Source organism: Bemisia tabaci, chromosome 1, assembly GCF_918797505.1.
Source record: "Bemisia tabaci chromosome 1, PGI_BMITA_v3".
NCBI lineage: Eukaryota > Metazoa > Arthropoda > Insecta > Hemiptera > Aleyrodidae > Bemisia > Bemisia tabaci.
The window spans coordinates 40,033,685-40,053,110 of record NC_092793.1 but is presented as its reverse complement, the minus strand read 5'-3'; the positions used below and the strand labels follow the sequence as shown (position 1 = coordinate 40,053,110).

The window sequence follows — 19,426 nt, the reverse complement described above, 5'->3', positions numbered from 1 at the left end:
ACTTTTGTCAGGGTACTTTAGAGTAGACTTTCTTCGAATTTTCGGCTCATTTGAAAAATTTCGGCATAATAGAGAGCAGGAAATTGGCTTATATTTTTTTTTCTTAACTAAAGCTTTAGTCCTCTTAGATTTATTGAGCTATTTTATTTGAATTGCATTTTGCAAAAAGGAATCAAGAGCATTCCAATATTGCTGGGATTGTGCAACTTACATTCTTTGATATCAAATCACTGAAATCATGCAAGAAATTAAATTTACAAGCGTAATTTTTGGCTTGAATTTATAGTTTATTGGGAGTAAAGATAGAACTTATTTAGGCGATCAGTTTATATTTGTAAGGTGAAAATAGTTGCACAATCTTAGCAACATGGAATGCTCGTGGTTTCTCTTGCAAAATGCAATCCATTGAAAGCATTATGAACAATTGAACACATCCGAAAAATGAATGCAGAGAAAAACGTACCTCTCTCGGAATGCTAAAATTTGCACCTTATGTTATAGCCCATTTTGCCGTGCTACAGACGAATGCCGTATGAACCATTGAACCATCAGATGTTGCCAAATTTCCTTTGATGACCCACAGATTATCGTGAAAATTCAACTATATTTTTTTACTGATTTTTCAGAGAATCCCAAGTAGCATTTTTCAACGTAAAAATTGATATAATGTTTCAATTTATAGGTATAAGGTTGTAAAAAATATTGCAATAATATAGCTATAAAATAGCAATTCTCAGTCAACATTTGGACGATTTTTCCCGATTTCGTCAGGTCAGATCGATAAAAAAAATCTATACTTAATAGCAATGTCATTGCTATTTGTGGCGGTGCCAAATGGTTTTAGGAAAATTGAGGAATTTATCAGTCTACCCTAATATTTACAACGTTGCAGAATCCATTCGAAAATCCGATTTTGCCGGAATTGACAGGAAATTTATGATTCAATCATCCAGTACCCTTTAAATTCTTCTGTCCGAGGCGGGATTTGAACGCGCAACCTCCGGATTACTGCCATGCGCCGCCTTTACCGATTGGGCTAGCCAGGCTACCTGTCGGGTGCCTCACTTTTCACACATTATATAGCTCCGACATGAAACGAAACCCTAACCGGCGCATTTGCATGAAATAAAAAATTCAAAGAATTAAAAGTAACAAAAACAGAAACGAAATAAAAGGAGGAAAGAAAGGCATGAAAGAAGTAAAATTAAATTTCCCAGAACTTGGTTAAAAGCGTAGACGATATTTATTTTGATTGACTGGAAATTCAAGCCTTTTAAAAAAGCATTGAAATTTTTAAAGTTTCAGATTTATCGAGTTTGAGCTATTTCGAGAAGACTAAATTGAGGAAAAATGGTTGTTTCATCAAATTGTTGCGATACATTCCTGCATTCATGCTAGAGATTTGAAAACAAGTTACGGAAAGGAACACGCGGGAGTTTTTTATCATACTTAATAGCAAGATTATTGCGATAATTTTTGCGCCTTGCAATTAGCAGATTGGCAACAGGTGACACAACCAATAATTGGAATTTATTGCTACATCATAGCAACAATATAGCAATAATTTCCGCGCCTTCAAATGAGGGAGTAGGCAATACGCATGGCAAATATATTATAGCAACATTCCTACGATTTTATGTCCATCTATAGGTATCCTTGCTACTTGGGATTTTATGAGCAATTTGATCTAAAGTTTCGAATAATTTTAAGGCAGTATAGTAGGGCCCACGAAGGATGATCCCTGAAAAATCGGGCGAATAAACGCATGGACCATGTAAATGTCAACACTGCGAGATCGACATAGAGTACATAGAGTCGTAATGTAAATGGGAGAGCTGGCGCCATGTTCTGCTCGACGAATTCCGAGCCCGGTGTGCGCCGAGTTCGGGTCGCTTTTTCGATACATTTTCGATCCAAAATGGCGGTGTGGAATACGTGGTAATCCCTATCTCCTCTGTTGTTGTTGTTGTTGTCATCGGATGGCCGGGTACCCGTGTATCGCAAACAATCGATTATGTATCGAAAAAGTGACCCGGCGTCACACAGGAGTCTCGGAATTCGGGACATGGAAAATGCTTAAAAGTGGCGCCAGTTCTCCCACTTACATTACGACTCTATGTACTCTATGGAGATCGAGCACGCACATCGACGAAACTGGGTAAAAACGCCGTATGAACATTCGCGAGTTGCCAAATTTCCTCCAATTAAATGCCTTGTTTTCAAGCAGAATTGGGCATATTTTCTCTTGAAATTTTCAGATGATTTAGAGCTGACAGCGAATAAAATTCTCTGAAAAATTGGAGGGAAACTATTCACTGATTTCCCTGAAAATTCTTATTTAGTCAACGGAAGTTTGGCATCGGCTAAAGGCTCATACGGCGTTTCCTTAGCAGGGTAGACTAGGTATTATATACGAACCGCTGCTATTCCACCCCTATCTGCAGGTCAAAATTCTTAAAAGGAGGCCCTTTCGTAAAAAATCAATTTCCTGTAATTTTGCCCCAAAATCTCTTCGTCCATTACATGGTTGAATTGCTTGTGAAATTCTGAACTAAATGATGTTTAATTGTAATTTACACTTTTTATTTTTTCCTTTTTTCTCCTTTTTATAGCGAAGTTAAATTTTTATTTATCTCATATAGTATCTCGAACTGTAACTTTTTTGCTATTTGACAGATTTTTATATATGAGGCCTTTTTTTACTCGTGCTTTAACAGAGAGTGAGGAAACTCTACCTAAAAACTTTTTTAGCAATTTTCAAAAAATTGTGGATCATTCTAGTAGGACGGTGATATTGGTAATTACGCGTAAGTAATTAAGGTTCTATTGTGGCTCGGCTCGGCATTGTCGCGCGAGCTCCAGTCTCGGTCCGGACGGGGGTGTCTCACTGCTGCCAGTGTTTGCAACAAATACCCGCGGCTCAGGGATCATCCTTCGTGGGCCCTACTATAATTCAAAACTTTTGGAGGACATTTGGCATCACTCGAATGATTATGCGGCGTTATTCCTCAGCACGGAATCACCAGCGATGCACTTTGATGTGAATGCTGAAAAGTGTAAGCGTGTCTAGGGTGGGACTTATTTTTTTCAATCGACCAAAAAAAATGTTGCACGGTCCTAAATGGTTCCATGTAAAAAAAACCACGGTAGCCAAAAATATTTTAAAGATAAGAAAATTTACCCGACGCGCACACAGCCAATATATCGTGATTTTTCCGATTGTTTGAGCATTTTAACCGTCTATTTTTGATATTTCAGTGAGTGATAGGGACTGGACGCTAGATGTTCAAAAATGTGTACAAACCGAGCGCATGCCTTGCACATTAAGAGACATTTTTTTTTTTCTCCTAAGTCACTCTAACTTCGCTTGGCAATGCCCAATCCCTCCGCTCGGTTGCTCCTAAAATCGAAATTTCACCGTTTTTTAACTTATAATAAGCTTTGTAAGCAGCCACTAATGATGGTAAAAATCCGAAAATTTGTGATTAGCAAATCCATACCGCATCAGTATAACGTCCAGCCCACATACCAACTACAGGCTTCAAATAGGTTCATCGATGCCTTTCCTGGCCCTCTCATTGGCCAGCGGTTTAAGTCGGGGCAATCGATGAGTCTCTTTGAAGCCTCTAGTTTGTAACGGGACTGGGCGCTTATGGAACAGAGACAAGAGACCCTCCACTGGCCTCCTAGCGACAGGTGGAAGCTTTTACTTTCGGGGTTTCAACAATTCCTTATGGACAATTATGAGCGAGCAACAGTCATCACCCTATTTTCGGCTGTTGACTTACCTACATGGTCGATGATGAGCTTCGGATGACGTCATAAGCCAAACAACTTTCCCAAACGTCGGCCATTTTCGGCTTGTTTGCGAAACGAAACTGCCAACACGTTGTTGAACATCAACCATGTAGGTAAGTCAACAGTAGAATGCTGAAGTCCCGAAAGTAAAAGCTTCCACCATAGCCAAGTTACAAGTGGAGGGTCTCTTGTCTCTGTTATGGAAGAAGAAATTTCAGACAACTCCGGCTTCTTGGTTCGGCCACCAAACGGTCCGGGGGCGCTTCTTCGAATAGCACCGCCGGATCTTCCCACCGCGCCTCGCCGGTCTGCTGGCCCTCGACCGGCTGCGACGCGCGACTGTTCCCATTGTGCTTACTTTTGGGGTTCTCTCCGTCGGCGGAACCCGAGTTAATGACACCCTCTACCTACTAGCCGCTGAAAATTTGCTGACCAATTTTTTTAAAGTTAAACTAATCTTCATTTATTCAACGGATTCAAATTCAGCTCGCAATCCTGATGAGTAATATGTATAATAATAAGTAATTATATCGGTAAGTTACTGATCAAAACGTGGGCCAAACGTGATAGCGGCCAGACATGTGTTAATGACACCCTCCTTCTACTGGTAGAGGATAATTTGCCGACCAACTTCTTTACCGTTTCTAAAATGTTCTACTATTTCAACGGATTTGGATTCAGCTTGCAATCCTGGTGAAAAATATATATAATTACAAGTAGGTATATCGGTAAGCTACGATAAAAAAATTGGAGGAATGTGATAGAAAGTATTTTAAAAGCGCTGAAGACATTCGCGAGTTTTGCGATACCATACTTTTTCAATATACCTACTCATAATTATTCAAATTTTTCATCAGACTTCGAGTGCAAGACCGCTCTGGGCGACAAAGCTGTCGCGTTAGCGTATACCTACTTTGTGCCGTGCGACTCTGTTAGTACATTTTTTTAAATTCGAGAGTCACGAAGACACTTTGTCCCACGTTTTCATAAAGAAATAGCCAGATTTCTCTGAGAAGAAGTGACGTTAATTAATTAAAAAATTTGGAAACGTCCTTTACCACAGTCATTAATTGGAGAATTAAGAGGGAAGGAGAGATCACCCCGAAGTTGCTATGTTCAAGGAATCTGTGGTCATTATGAACAGAAAATTAAGTCTCCGTAGTTTTTCCTTCATATTTTTCATAGAGATTTAATGAATTTACTGTCAAGGAGTTTACCGTCTAATGGTTGGCGTTTATGGAACCAATCATTAACTCAGAAATCGTGTACTCCCATTGTCACCGGAATAGTGTCTCTTCACCAAAGGTGGTCTAGTTTATCCAAAATTTCTTAAAAACCTTTATAGCTCCTAAATTTAGAGACTGTACTTAGGGTTTTCGATTACAAATTCTGGAAAGTGAAATCTAAGCGCTTAAGTACTGAAATTGACTTGAGGTATAATGATTGCTGGAGGTAGGAAATTTTATGCCCAATTCCCTAAGTGCAAGGTGAAGTAATGCAGAGAAAATTGATTTCTTGCCTAAAACCGGGTTTTTTTTTCCTTTTTTTTTTGGTTGAGATTAGTAACTTTCGCTTAACTGTTAGCCCTGTCCTCCCTTTCCCCACTTGCAGGATTGTACTGAATAAAAAGGAATGCATGAAATGCCAAAGAATATTAAAAAATACTCAGTTGGAATAGCAGTGAATAAATGAATTAAAGACTAAGAGAAAAATGAGTAGGTAATAAAAAAGGGAAAAAAACAATGAAACATATGAAAAACCGGTGGATAAAACGTGTTTTGATACACGGCAAGGACGGAAATTTGAGGAAAGTTTTTGACGTATTCGAATTGCAGTTGCATATTTAGTTGCATTCAATTTTAAGAACATGAATATCATATTTCATAGCCTGATGCGTTTAATATTGGTAACGGGGGAAGGGGGTGGAGAATCAAGCAAAACCCAGAAGAGGGGGGGGGGATAGTGAAGAAAAATTAATGGAAACGTGTGATAACAATATTTCAGAGGGAGAAATTGCCGCGGCTTAAGTGGACAAATTAACTGAAATGATCGGTTACCGAGCGAAACATGTCAAGAAATTCACAAGACGAAAAAATTAACCGTCCGGGTGTTTCGTCGTTTTCACCCTCATCTCACTAGCGTGTCAACGAACTGTGCTCGGCTGGTAGTGCATTCAGACGACCTGGTGCAGCCCGCAGGAAGCGCAGGAGCCGAGGGATGGCCAAGGAGGATGACTCAACGGTCAACCATGGGTCAACGTGGACCGTATGCAGGATTCGCAGCCCAGCGGACCGCGGCGCGCCCGACCAGGCGACCACTGAGCGATGAGAGGGAATAAGGAGGGAATAAACTGGCGTTCTTCATTCGCCTCTCAAGATGGGATATGAATACGAGTGTCATTGGCATCGCCTCTCTGAGGGCAATCGAATTAGACGGCTAATCGATCGCGTTCTGGGATGGGTATCGCTTTCGCCGCGATATGCCTCAGGTATCGAGAACTAAGAGCGGGCGCCGGACAAAAAGGTTTGGGTTTGCGAACGGAGAGGGCATTCGAAACAAAAGGCCTCTCAACTCGCGAGCGAGGAGGCGATGCATATGAAATCCTGGAAATCGGCGTTCGCTCTTGAGAACCCTCTCGACCCCTGGCTACAGCACGCAGTCTCACACGACTAGGTTAGTACTCCGTACTACCAACTTAACAGTTTTACACTGCATTGCTAACTTGCACTTCAACAAGTAAAAATGATATTTTGAGCTGAAATTTAATTGGGAGTTGATATTTTGAGCTGAAATTTAATTGGTAGTTAAAGGCCCAGTAAGTCTGGTTTCCTATAGAATTTCAGCAAGATCGGCTTATGCGTTTTGTATTATTGGTCATTGATATGTTCTACAGGCAGGAGGGGGGGGGGGGGTTTGCATGAAAATATTTCTCAACGTCCGATTAATTTTTCCCCAATGTTAAATCCGCTCAGGTGAGAATATTAAGAACAATGAGGGAATTAATAGGTCTGAATTTAGTATAAATCATAACTGGGATCCAGGGTCAAGTTTAATCAGCCAAGGGGAACTGTCGTTTCTTGAAACATATCTGTGGCAAGAGGGGAAGGGTAAATGATTTCATTCCCCAATGTGACGCTACCCTTCGGAAAATACACTCATGCCGCGGTAAATGCGCGGACTATAATAGAAAGAACCGTCCCCTACTTGCCGGCAACCTCACGGAAAAACTCTGCCGCTTGCGGCAGGGTTCTTTCATTTTTCGTATCTTCTCACAAGGCGACCATCACTACCTATGTGAACGAATACCAAAAGTGGGTGATTCTCCCTAAAATTCTGAATCCACCACAATTTATTCGACCAATTCAGGCGAAAAGGAACTAGGGCCTGAAATATTTCAGAACCTACTTTAAAGAGTGTTTTTCGAGTGTTCATTGACGCTAAAGAATTTGAACTTTGATTTCCAGGTTATTCCCTAAAAAGTTGCCAAACCATGCAAAACAAGCCAATTTTCAGAATTATCTGCTCGGTTTTGCAACTTTTTGGAAATTGAAGTTCGAGTTCAGTGTCAAAAAACACAGGTAGAATATTCTTTGAAGAGGGTTCTGTAAATATCGCAGGCTCTAGTTTCTCTTCACCTGAATTGGCTCCCAAATGGTCGCGTGCCCCAAAGTCGCTTTAACGCACAAACAACCTATTTCCCTACAATCAACTTAAGTGTGGTAGATTCAGAGTTGTATGGAGAATCACCTCGACTGGTTTTAATTCACATAACAATGGTCGCTTTAAGAGGAGATACGAAAAACGGAAAACAGTCGAACCATCAAAATCGAAAAAATTGAGTTATGATTACGGCAAACTATACAACCATCAAAATAGCATGCTTATCCTTGTAGGGAATATTTTTTGACGTTTTTTAGCGCAAATTGAAGCATTTACCTACACTCAAACTGTTCTAAAGATATTGATTTTAAACTTTTGAAGTATCGGCAACTTTGCCCTCCCCTCCTAATTATTCGAGGGGGCTGAAATTTCGTCGAGGCATCGCGGACACCGCAGTACAGCATCTGAGAGCGAATAAGTTTGAGTCAAAAACAGTGGGGGGGGGGGGGGCAAAATTGGCGTTTTAGGAACAACTTTTTATAAGTGTGAGATATTATTTTTGGGTGATGCGCCCAGTGTGAGACATCCAGTACTTCGATTGTCTCTCATTGCTCCTCTTTACTTTTCCCTTTTTTTCTTGTTGGTGCTTTATTTCAAAATTACATGGTTTCTTCTGATATTTTATCGATAATTCATCAGTTTTTAAGGGCAGATCTTAAATGTCCTTTTTATGTAGGTAACAAGAAGTGTATTTTGGTGAATTTTTTGGCCCGAATCACCCGAATAATGTGTTCCAAGAAGTGCCTCCAATTGCTTTAATTGTAGGGGTTGAAAGGAGGGGTATCGATAAGGGTCGATTTTGGCCCCTTATCGAAGTTTTGAACCCTTTCTTTTCGACTTCAGAAAGTGTACGAACCAATAAAAGTTTGACCAATAAAACCTAGAAATGGGTCTCACAGCTTTCCAAGCGGTGAATTACAAGAAAGTAAAAAATACAGAAATAAAAGAACATGGAAAAGTTATGATTAAAAACTGAAACTAAAAATTAAAAATTGGAGGAGAAAATAATAAATTAATAATAAGTATATCAAAACAAACTTTTCAAAAAATGACCAAAACAAATTTTAAAAAATGAAAAATAAAAATAAAAACTATTTACGCACTTGAACAAAAGGACGAAAGAAATCGGACGGACACTTAAGGGTATTTCGAGGCCTTTGCGTGACCCCAGGATAAGTCGTTGCAGAGCTGGATTCAGGATTTTTGGGTCCGTAGGCGCAGCTTGTGGGGCGTGCCCTCCATCACACAAACGTTTGACGGTTAACTTTCCCGGCGATGGGGGGCTCGGGGCCCCTTCCAGAAGATATGAAAAGCTGTGAGACCCATTTCTGAAACTTTTATTGGTTCGTGTGCTGTCTGAAGTTGAGAAGAAAGGGTTCAAAACATCGAAGTCGTTGCTTCCGTAAGCATATAATGACTGAGTGAGTACACAAACGTGAGATGTTTATAGTCGTTAAGGATTGTGCTGGAGCTTGACCGCGATTCGGTGATACTAAAATTGAAAAGGTGTGGAATGCACGGGTATATTGTCGGTATGCACCAGCTGTGACAGTTCATGGGCAGCAGTTGCGTCGTCCGCGCGTGAGCCGTGAGCTACGGCTGCTTTGCTTTGCGTACGTAGACATATGTTTCTGTTGGCCGGCCCCGGTTCATGACTTTAGGCGTCTTTCCCCCTCCATCGCACCTTGGCGCGTGCGCCACGCTGCATGATTCAGGCAGTCTTCACTTTAAGCTCAGTTTAAGCCGATCACGCGCCCGCGCTTCTATTCCCCGTTCCTCTCTGTGGAGGCCCCCCTTCATGTGCCTATCATTCGAAAAATCTAGGTAGATCGGAAACGCCGGGAAAAGTATGAAGCACTCTTGTCTAGATCCGATCGTGACGTTCGTTCCAAGTGCTCGGTTTTCTTAGCGCTGAATCTGCGTTCGTTCATTATATGTACAAGAGCTGTCCCGAAGTCAAGCGTGAATGGTGCGATAGATATTCCTAGATAGTATGGAATTGACCGATATCGACCCTTCAACAGAGCTGAAAGAGCTTCGGGATAATGGCGCCGGACAAAATCTCTTGGACGAAAAGACCAGTAAGTCCACTCAACATTGAAAAGAATGGACCACTAGACAAGGTACGAATTTAAGCATTCTGATACATGTATCTTAACCAAAATTTCACGTAGAACACGATTCGCGCAACGAAAATTACTGAAACCAACTCCTAACGAAGCTATATCAACATTTTTATTTCACATTGGTTACGAGGAATTTGAACTGCCCGCTCACAGGAAACTCAAAGCTCTACGTAAGTCAAATCACGCACTACAACGGTCTCAGCAATCTTCTCAATCGAGCAGTGTTCATTTCCCACCATGTGTTTTTCAAACTATAAGTAATTTGCTATAGCTGAGCCAAAGTGTCAAGATTGAGGTTGCCAGATTTTTTCATCGCAGAGACGTTCATGATAACGTTTATACGAGCGATGTGAATCACGTAGAGCATTGAGTTTTCATGAGCGCGTGCTTTGAATTCACGCATCAAGAATCATTAATATCTTCGGAAGGAGTTGATTTCGGTAATATTCGTTGTGCGCATCGTGTTTTACGTGAAATTTTGGTAAAGAAACGTGTATCAGAATGCTGAAATTCGTACTTTGTCTAGTGGTCCATTTAGGGAAAAATAAATGATCCAAGTTATTAAGTGAAGAAATAAGTTTGTTGGTTAAAAAGAGCCAAGATGAGCTCTTTAGTCCCACATCAAGTTGCACCATGAAAGGAAGCAGCGCCTATAATGTTACTCTCAAATCATTTTGATATCATACAATTTGCCTGCTGCCGCTCATCACACCTACATTCCGACTTAACATTCTGACCCAGCGTGCATGGACAGATAACACGCAGCCAACAGTGGGCCACTGGTGACTGTCCATTTTTCCCGCGATTGGGCCATTTCTATCTTTTTAGTACAAAAAAGCTGTGCCGTTTTATGATCGGCCTGCGTGTTCTAGGCTCATATGGTGCTCTTGCGGTCGTAAGTAAATAGGTAATCGTTATTATTGGTCTACAGGCTTTAGGTTGAAAGTGTGTTCATACCCTCTTCCGGTGAAGATGCATCGTTACACACTTAAAGTGTGGTGGCTATTTCTTCAGCAACTAAGGCCGAAGTTAACTCAAACTAGGAAGCTCTGACAGCGCCCCCCCCCCCCCCCCAAAAAAAAAACCGAAGTCGGTGTGACTTTACATAATCTTGCTCAAGGAGGCGTATAAAGTGAGGAACAAGCATCTGCGAAATCAGGGATAGGGCAATTTTTGTTCTACGGTAAATCTTTGGTTTTCTTTTTTTACCCGCAAAATACTTGAAAATCTGTAATGGGCAGTTTTGGCTGTGGGCTGTGGGGCACAGACTCTTGAAAAGGGGGCGTACCTACCCCCGTCCCCTCATAGGCGGGACTTATTTTAAAACGAGACCAAACCAAAGATTGCAAGGTCTTAAACTGGTCTATACGATAAAAATCACCGTATTCCGAAATAATTTGAACAGTAAAATTTGTTAATTCATCCCGCTTACTAAAGCATGAAGATTCAGATATTTCTGTTTTAGTGTATTTTCCAAAGGAAATACACTATTGCATTCTCCCCTGTTGTCAGACCTTGACCAAACACCGTGCAATGGGCATCGATCATGGGTAGTAGATTACGAATACCTATGCATGCCGTTCGTGCGTGTATATATATATATATATATATATATATATATATATATATATATATATATATATATATATATATATATATATATATATATAGTGTGCGGGTCCTTACGGGTGCTCCACCCGTTCAATGGCAACTCTACCTTTTTACGTCAGAAATCAATTTTATGCGATAAACAAGCCACGCTGTCAAAACCGAATGTAAATCGGACAATTTTTCAGTGATTGGCAGAGGTTGAAAAATTTTTTTCATGCTCTTTTCAAAAATTCCCCACGCCCAATGGAATTGCTGTATCAAACCAAACTCTCCGCCAAAAAAATTCTTAAGCATGGCACTTCCGATAAGAAAAAAGAAAAAAATCTGCTGTAAGTACTCGAAATCTAGAGCACGCGGAGCCCTTCTTTGCGACATTAAAATTCGTTTTACCGAACATTTCCGAGGGGCGCTCATCGGGATGGAACAGGTAGTAAGTTTTAGACAAGAATTATTATTCTTTTTTCTGAAGCTTAAGAAACCGTCCATGAAGAAACAGCTGAGTAAAAAAACAACGTTGTAGATGACGTTCTCAGTGTACCAAAGGAAAAATGACCCTACTACAAAACGGCCTAATCGGCCTAAACACGGAATCCTACGATTTTCTCAGGGATGAAAGAGGGTCCTCCCGGACACTCAAAACTGGTCATATTTTTTGCCTAACCCCCAGGGAAAAGGGGGGATGGGGGGTCAAAGTCAAAAACTTTAAACTAGCATAACTTCTCAACGGTTTGTGGTAGAAAGATGATCGTGGTGTCAAAATTTCCAGAAAAATGAGAGCTTTCAGAATATATGTATGAAATTAATAAAATTTTAAATTTCGACCCACTTTTGGGAGAATTATACAAGGTCCCCCTTTCATAAATTTTCGTTTTTCGATATTTTCGGTCGTTCGGTTCGCACGGAGCAAAACAAAAACAATTTTAAATGAAAGTAGAGGGCTCAAGGTTTAAAACAAGCCCAAGTTCATCTTGGGGAAACGATTAGAAGCGGAGTTATGAGTCTTCAAAGTTGACGCGGCGTGCGGGAACCTTGTATGCTCCGAGTCTCAAGGTCACCTGCGCCCCCCGGATTGCCCGCAGGTCGCAAGTTTTTGTGTTTTTATACTTCTGTGGGTCGTTTCTAACGTAAATCATTCAATGAAAAGAGAATAATCGGAATTTTTGAATTTTACACAATAGGCCTTCGGTGAGGTACACCACATTAACGTTAAAAAATTGTAACTGCGTTTCAAATTGCCCCCTCAAGAATAACTGAGACTTGTTTTGAAGCTCAAAGCTCGTCTGCTTCTACGAGAACGAAACTATTTGGCTTTACCAAGTGAGTTCCGTCAAGCGCTGTAGCTTATAGCTCAATTAAAACATTTTAAAATTAGGGGTACCCCAAAATTTGACATCAATGGGTTTTAATTTCTAAATGGTTCAGTTCTGGATGGATCATGTATATATTTGAACTGAGGGTCCATGGTTTCTTCTAAATTATATGAGCAGAATCGTAATCGTCAGCAAATGTTTAATGAGGTATGATGGCCATAATGGTTGATACTCTAAGCCCCTTCTCGCTCCCCCCGTAAAATTCAAAAATCCCGAATATTCTATTTTCATTGAACGATTTACATTAGAAACGACCCACAGAAGTACCTATAAAAACACAAAAACTTGCGACCTGCGGGCAATCCGGGGGGCGCAGGTGACCTTGAGACTCGGAGCATACAAGGTTCCCGCACGCCGCGTCAACTTTGAAGACTCATAACTCCGCTTCTAATCGTTTCCCCAAGATGAACTTGGGCTTGTTTTAAACCTTGAGCCCTCTACTTTCATTTAAAATTGTTTTTGTTTTGCTCCGTGCGAACCGAACGACCGAAAATATCGAAAAACGAAAATTTATGAAAGGGGGACCTTGTATAATTCTCCCAAAAGTGGGTCGAAATTTAAAATTTTATTAATTTCATACATATATTCTGAAAGCTCTCATTTTTCTGGAAATTTTGACACCACGATCATCTTTCTACCACAAACCGTTGAGAAGTTATGCTAGTTTAAAGTTTTTGACTTTGACCCCCCATCCCCCCTTTTCCCTGGGGGTTAGGCAAAAAATATGACCAGTTTTGAGTGTCCGGGAGGACCCTCTTTCATCCCTGAGAAAATCGTAGGATTCCGTGTTTAGGCCGATTAGGCCGTTTTGTAGTAGGGTCATTTTTCCTTTGGTACACTGAGAACGTCATCTACAACGTTGTTTTTTTACTCAGCTGTTTCTTCATGGACGGTTTCTTAAGCTTCAGAAAAAAGAATAATAATTCTTGTCTAAAACTTACTACCTGTTCCATCCCGATGAGCGCCCCTCGGAAATGTTCGGTAAAACGAATTTTAATGTCGCAAAGAAGGGCTCCGCGTGCTCTAGATTTCGAGTACTTACAGCAGATTTTTTTTCTTTTTTCTTATCGGAAGTGCCATGCTTAAGAATTTTTTTGGCGGAGAGTTTGGTTTGATACAGCAATTCCATTGGGCGTGGGGAATTTTTGAAAAGAGCATGAAAAAAATTTTTCAACCTCTGCCAATCACTGAAAAATTGTCCAATTTACATTCGGTTTTGACAGCGTGGCTTGTTTTTTGCGTAAAATTGATTTCTGACGTCAAAAGGTATAGGGGTGCCATTTGAAAAGTTCCACTTACGGGTGGAGCACCCCCCGCCCCGCACCCCTCCCGCGGTTGGAAAAATGTCAAATACGCCAAGAGGTGTCCCCCCCGACATAAACGAACACGTATCTTACCGTTTATCGAAATTCCAATGCGTTCGGCAGATATTTAAGGTGGCTCCTTTCAGGGATCCAGAGCTGAGGTTTGAGGCAGCACCTTAAACGGAGCGGACTTTCATGCCGCATCGGACAGTGCGCCGGGGGATCGCATTTGCCCGTGAGGCGGCTTAACCTGTTGAAGCTGACACCCGGCGTGACTTTTTGATGCCGCATCAATTTTGATGCTGGGTTCAGCATCAAAATTGAGGCGGCTTCAATTAGCAGACACGTCGGACGCCAGCGCCCCGGGCCCGGCTGCCGGGCGGCTAATCGCACCGGGCTGTTTTCAACCCTTCTTCGGCGTCCACTTCGTAGAACTGCTCAGCGAGGCGTGGGCCGCCGCGCCGGTGGGAAACGTAGACAAAGGGGTGTTCCGCGAATTCATCGCCAATTCCAAGGGTCGCATACCCCGGCGGTCTTCTGGGACAGCTCCGTCGGTAATTAAGCTGGGTGGCGGGACCGAAAATTGATCCCGTATAGGGCCGCGAGGGTCCGGCATCAAAAGTTGAAGCGCATGTTGGTCTCTAACCCAGCATCAAACCTCAGTATCAGCGCTTAATGCCGGCCCGGCCGGCATGCCAGCACTGGGATGCCCGAAGCCGGCGCCGGTAGGTTGCGCGCATTAAGCGAGGCGCCGCATGCCCGCAGGGCCGCTACCTGCGCATACGGCATTAATGCTTAAGCTGCGAGCCGATGCTGTACGGCATAACCTCATGAGGCGCCTCAAATCCCTCGCTCTTTTTACACACACACACACACCCTCACACACACACACACACACCCTCACACACACACCACACACACACACACACCCTCACACACACACACACACACACACACACACACACCCCACACACACACACACACACACACCAGTCTTGTACGACAATAGTTGTGGGGCCACTGGATTTGTGTGTGTTGTAAAACTAACCTAACCTAACCTAATTTCCTCTAACCTATGTAACCTGTAGTAAGTAGATTCTGTTAGAGCTCGATATATGATGTATTATGTTGGTAGTGTGTAGTCATATTTGGTTGGTAGTCCGCTCGGACCACCTGATTGGTTGTTGTGTACGGCTCAAGGTTAGGCTCTCACTTGCTTGTACTTCTTCGCTAAATATATCATCTTACGTCCTCGCCTGTGGCGTTCTCAGGCTGAAATGGTGTTACTTATTTTATTTCATTTCACTCGTGATTATCCCATTCATTAGGTTATGGGCCGTCGTATCGTTCATCGCTCGCGGAAATTCTGACGAATGGCAAGTAACGCGAAATTCGGAAGCCTGTGTGTCCCGGTCGGTCCTCGTGTTTGCCGTGTGGAGTAATGGCGTCGGTCTAGCCAATTCCTAACCATTGGATAACGTGCGAAAGTGTATGGTATCGGTCTAGCATGTTTTCAGTTCAAAACGTGAACGTTATCAACCTGAATAGGTTCGATGGTAAGAATTTTGCTGACTGGAATTTCAGGATTCGTCTCAAGTTGGAGAAGGATAAGTTGCTCTCTGTTCTAGAGGAAAGACCCAAGGAAAAGTCCGATGATAACTTCGCCGAGCTAGACGTGAAGGCAAGGGAAATCATCGTGCAATGTGTCTCTGACAAAGTACTCAATTCCATTAGAGGAAAGTCATCAGCCAAGGGTATGATGGATGCACTTGAAGCAACCTATGCAAGGAAAGGCCTCGCAGCGCAGGTAGACCTGAAAAGGAAACTCATGGGACTTCGATACACATCTGGTAAGCTGGAAGACTTCTTTGAAATCTTTTTTGGAAAGGTTGACGAATTGAAATTAGCTGGAGCTACCATTGATGACCAAGAACTTGTATCAATGTTACTCTTAGCAATGCCTCAGAAATTTCGTCATGTAACCTCCTCGATTGATATTTTGTATTCACAAAACCCCGAGAATATCTCACTTGAGTTCGTTAAGTCTAAGCTGATTCAGGAAGAAATAAGTCATCAAACAGATGAACCTGGGAATACTGCTTTCTTCTCCGGTAAATCGAACAAGGGCTTTAACAAGAAGCGAAACCAAGATGGAAATGGGTTTAACAGGAACCAGCATCGTAATGATGGTGGAGACAGTTCTTCTTCATCTTCTTCAAGTTACTTCCCTTACAAATGCCACTTTTGTAAAAAGAAGGGTCACAAAAAGCAAGACTGTCCTTCTCGGAAATCTTCAGGAAAGAGAGAAAGTCATCTGTGTTCTGAGCAAGATGGTGAGGAAATCGCTTTCGTTACTGCCATGGAAAGTTCTCTGGAAGGCAGTGCGGTTGCCTGTTTGTCGGAAGCTCATGAAGTTACCTTCGTAGTTGATAGTGGTGCGACTCACCACATAGTGAGTGCGGAAGTCGGAAAATATTTAACTAATAAAGAAGACGTCACGTTCAATTTAACAATTGCTAACAAAAATCACTCAATATGTGCTAATCAACGCGGTACCCTTTTTGCAAGAAGTGAAAATCGAAATTTAAGAATTAATGATGTCCTTGTGTGCAAAGATTTAAAGTATAATCTGTTATCCGTCCCCAGAATTGAGGGGGAGGGCTGTGAAGTCATTTTCGCAGACGGCAAAGTAGTCTTTCTTAAAAATGGGAAACCATTTATGCACGGTGTAAAGCAAGGAAACCTTTACCTAGTGCGCGTAAATCTAAAAGCTTCTTTAAATCTCGTGGCTAACAGTGAGCTAATGCATCAACGGATGGGTCATTCGTCCCACTTTCCATGCAAAAGTGCGGTATGTGAAGTGTGCGTCACCTGTAAAATGACCAGAAAAGACTTCAAGCCTCTCGCTGAAGAAAGGAAACCGAAATCTGTTCTAGAAGTTGTCAGCTCAGACGTTGCTGGACCTATCACTCCAGAGACACATAATGGATACAGATATTATGTGAGTTTTACTGATCACTATATGTACACATTTCAGTTTTGTTTACCCCATTGCAAGCAAATCTGATGTCTTCGAAAAGTTCCTTGCGTTCGAGGCATTAGTAACTGCTCAACATGGAGCGAAGATATCACATCTCCGTTGTGATAATGGTGGTAAATACAGTTCCAACCGACTTCAAGAATTTTGCCGCCAGAAACCCAAGTAGCATTTTTCAACGGAAAAATCGCGATTTTATCGCCGATAAAGTCGCGATTATCCTCGATTTTATCGGCGATAAAATCGCTAGGATCATCAACATTTGAGCGATTATCCTCGATCTTTTCGCGATTTTATTGCGATTTTATTGGCCCGAAAAAATTGCGATTTTATCGCGATAAGATCGAGGATGATCGCCCAGATGTTGATGATCCTAGCGATTGATAAAATCGCCAAAAAAAAGGGGTTAAAGTTGTCAACCGATTGCCGTTAGGTTCAGCCGTCAGGTCCTTTGACGAAGACGAGCGTAAAATCCCCGGAGCCTCCGCGGGGATTCGAACCCCAATCGCTACGGTGGAAGGCCAGCACATTGTCACTATGCTATGACCGCTATATGACTTGCGTGTGCGAATTGAAGCCTCTTATACATGGATCGGCGCTTCGCAAGCTCACAACTTATGTCTTTGCGTTGACTGACACCGATTTTTCATTGGATTTTTTTTTTTTTTTTTTTTTTTAATTTTCCCTCCTCTGTATTTTATCTCATACCTTGAAATACGGTTGGTAAAATAAGGTTCTATTGGTAATCTCATCATTCTGTCTCTGTAAAATTACCAATAATAGTGAGATGGCAAAGTTACCGATGGACCTTGGGAAAAACGCCAATAGTTTTTATCGACTGTGGTAGAATTACCGAGATAAAATGGTAAAGTTACCGGGGATTGATTACCAATAAAAGTGGTATTCTTACCTGAAAAAATCAGTAAAAATACCGGTTTTCAGGTAAGCTTACCAGTCTGTCTTTGTAACATTATACTAATAATTGATAAAAAAAAATGAGATGGTTAAGTTACCAACGGATCTCGGTAAAAACGGCGGCGGCGGAATAGAAACATCTTTCATATGCGTCATTCATGCGTTAATGAAAAATTGCAATTTATTGCAATTTTATCTCTATAAAATCGCGTTCGATAATATCGCGATTTTGTTGCAATTTATCGCGATTTTTCTCCCGATAATATTGCAATAAATCGCGACGTCGATAAAATCGCGATACATTCTCCAATTAAATCGCAATTTATCGCGATCACTGCTACTTGGGAAGGGATTCATTTGGACTACACTGTTCCCAGATTTCCTGAACAGAACGGTGTTTCTGAAAGACTGAATCAGACGGTGATGAATATGGCACGGTGTATGCTCAAACAAGCAAATGTGGACAAGAAGTTTTGGGCAGATGCTGTCTGTACTGCGGTCTACACTATTAATCGTCTTCCATCATCAGCTTTACAGAACAAGATACCTGCTGAATTATGGTATGGCAGAAAAGTTGATATCAGTAACATGAGAGTGTTCGGATCTCTAGCATATTCTCACATCCCTAAAGAAGACAGAGAAGGAAAACTAGCTGACAGAAGCAAGCCCATGGTACATCTTGGATACACTGCTAACGGTTATCGCCTGTGGGATCCTGAAAAACGAAAAATCACAACCTCTCGATCTGTACGATTTGATGAAACAAAATTTGGAATTCAAGAAAAGGAAACAGGAGATTTACAAACAGAAGATATACATGTGCACCTTGATACAAATGAAACCACGGAAACAGAAGCTTCGGTAAGAAGAGGAACACGAGAACGAAAACTCCCTCGGTATCTGGAAGATTTTGAAACCGGTCTGATGACAGCTTTATTCTCAGGACACCTTCCGTCAGAATTACCTTCGTCCTACAAGGGAGCGGTACAAATGGGTTGGGAAGACTCCATTCAAGAAGAATTCACAGCACTAGAGAAGAACCACACCTGGGATATTGTCAGCATCACTCAAGTTCCAGAAGGTCAAACGTTGATAGACAGTAAATGGGTTTTCTCTGAGAAAGTGGTAAATAACGTGTTGGTAAAGAAATCTAGACTGGTAGCTAGAGGTTTTTTACAAAATGATGTGGAAAATCTGTTTTCACCAGTTCCACGCATGTCTACAATTCGATTAATGTTTTCAATTGCACTTGAATACAATTTACAAATAGAATTATTAGATGTTAAATCAGCATTTTTACATTCGGAGTTAAAAAAAAGTGTGTACATGCGTTTACCGTCAGGGTTAAATGTCCCAAATCGAAAGAACAAAGTCTGTCGTCTTAGAAAAGCTCTTTATGGTTTAAGGCAATCTAGCAAGTGCTGGAATGATGAGTTAACTTTGCGTTTAATAAAATTAAACTTCAGTAGATCCCAAACAGATCCTTGTTTATTCTATATAAATGGTACTTATGTTCTAGTATGGGTTGATGACATACTTTTATTTTCAAAGGATGAAGAATTTTTGGAAAATCTTATTTCAGACTTAATGAATACTTTTGACATG

General features: G+C 41.4%; 1 protein-coding gene across 7 annotated transcripts in view; it reads left to right on the top strand.

Moving 5' to 3' along the window:
- The first annotated feature begins 8,584 nt into the window (after positions 1-8,584).
- The window catches only part of LOC109041701 (sodium/hydrogen exchanger 9B2), a 198,516-nt gene continuing 187,674 nt past the window's right edge, over positions 8,585-19,426 (top strand). For 2 of the 7 annotated variants that reach the window (XM_072300940.1, XM_072300949.1), the window contains exon 1: positions 15,551-15,719. In XM_072300940.1, the coding sequence (XP_072157041.1) occupies positions 15,626-15,719 (94 nt within the window). In that variant the 5' untranslated portion in view covers positions 15,551-15,625. Of the gene's footprint in view, positions 9,540-15,545; positions 15,720-19,426 lie in introns of those variants that run through there. The other 5 variants (XM_072300946.1, XM_072300929.1, XM_072300943.1 and 2 more) reach the window with 5 other exon arrangements.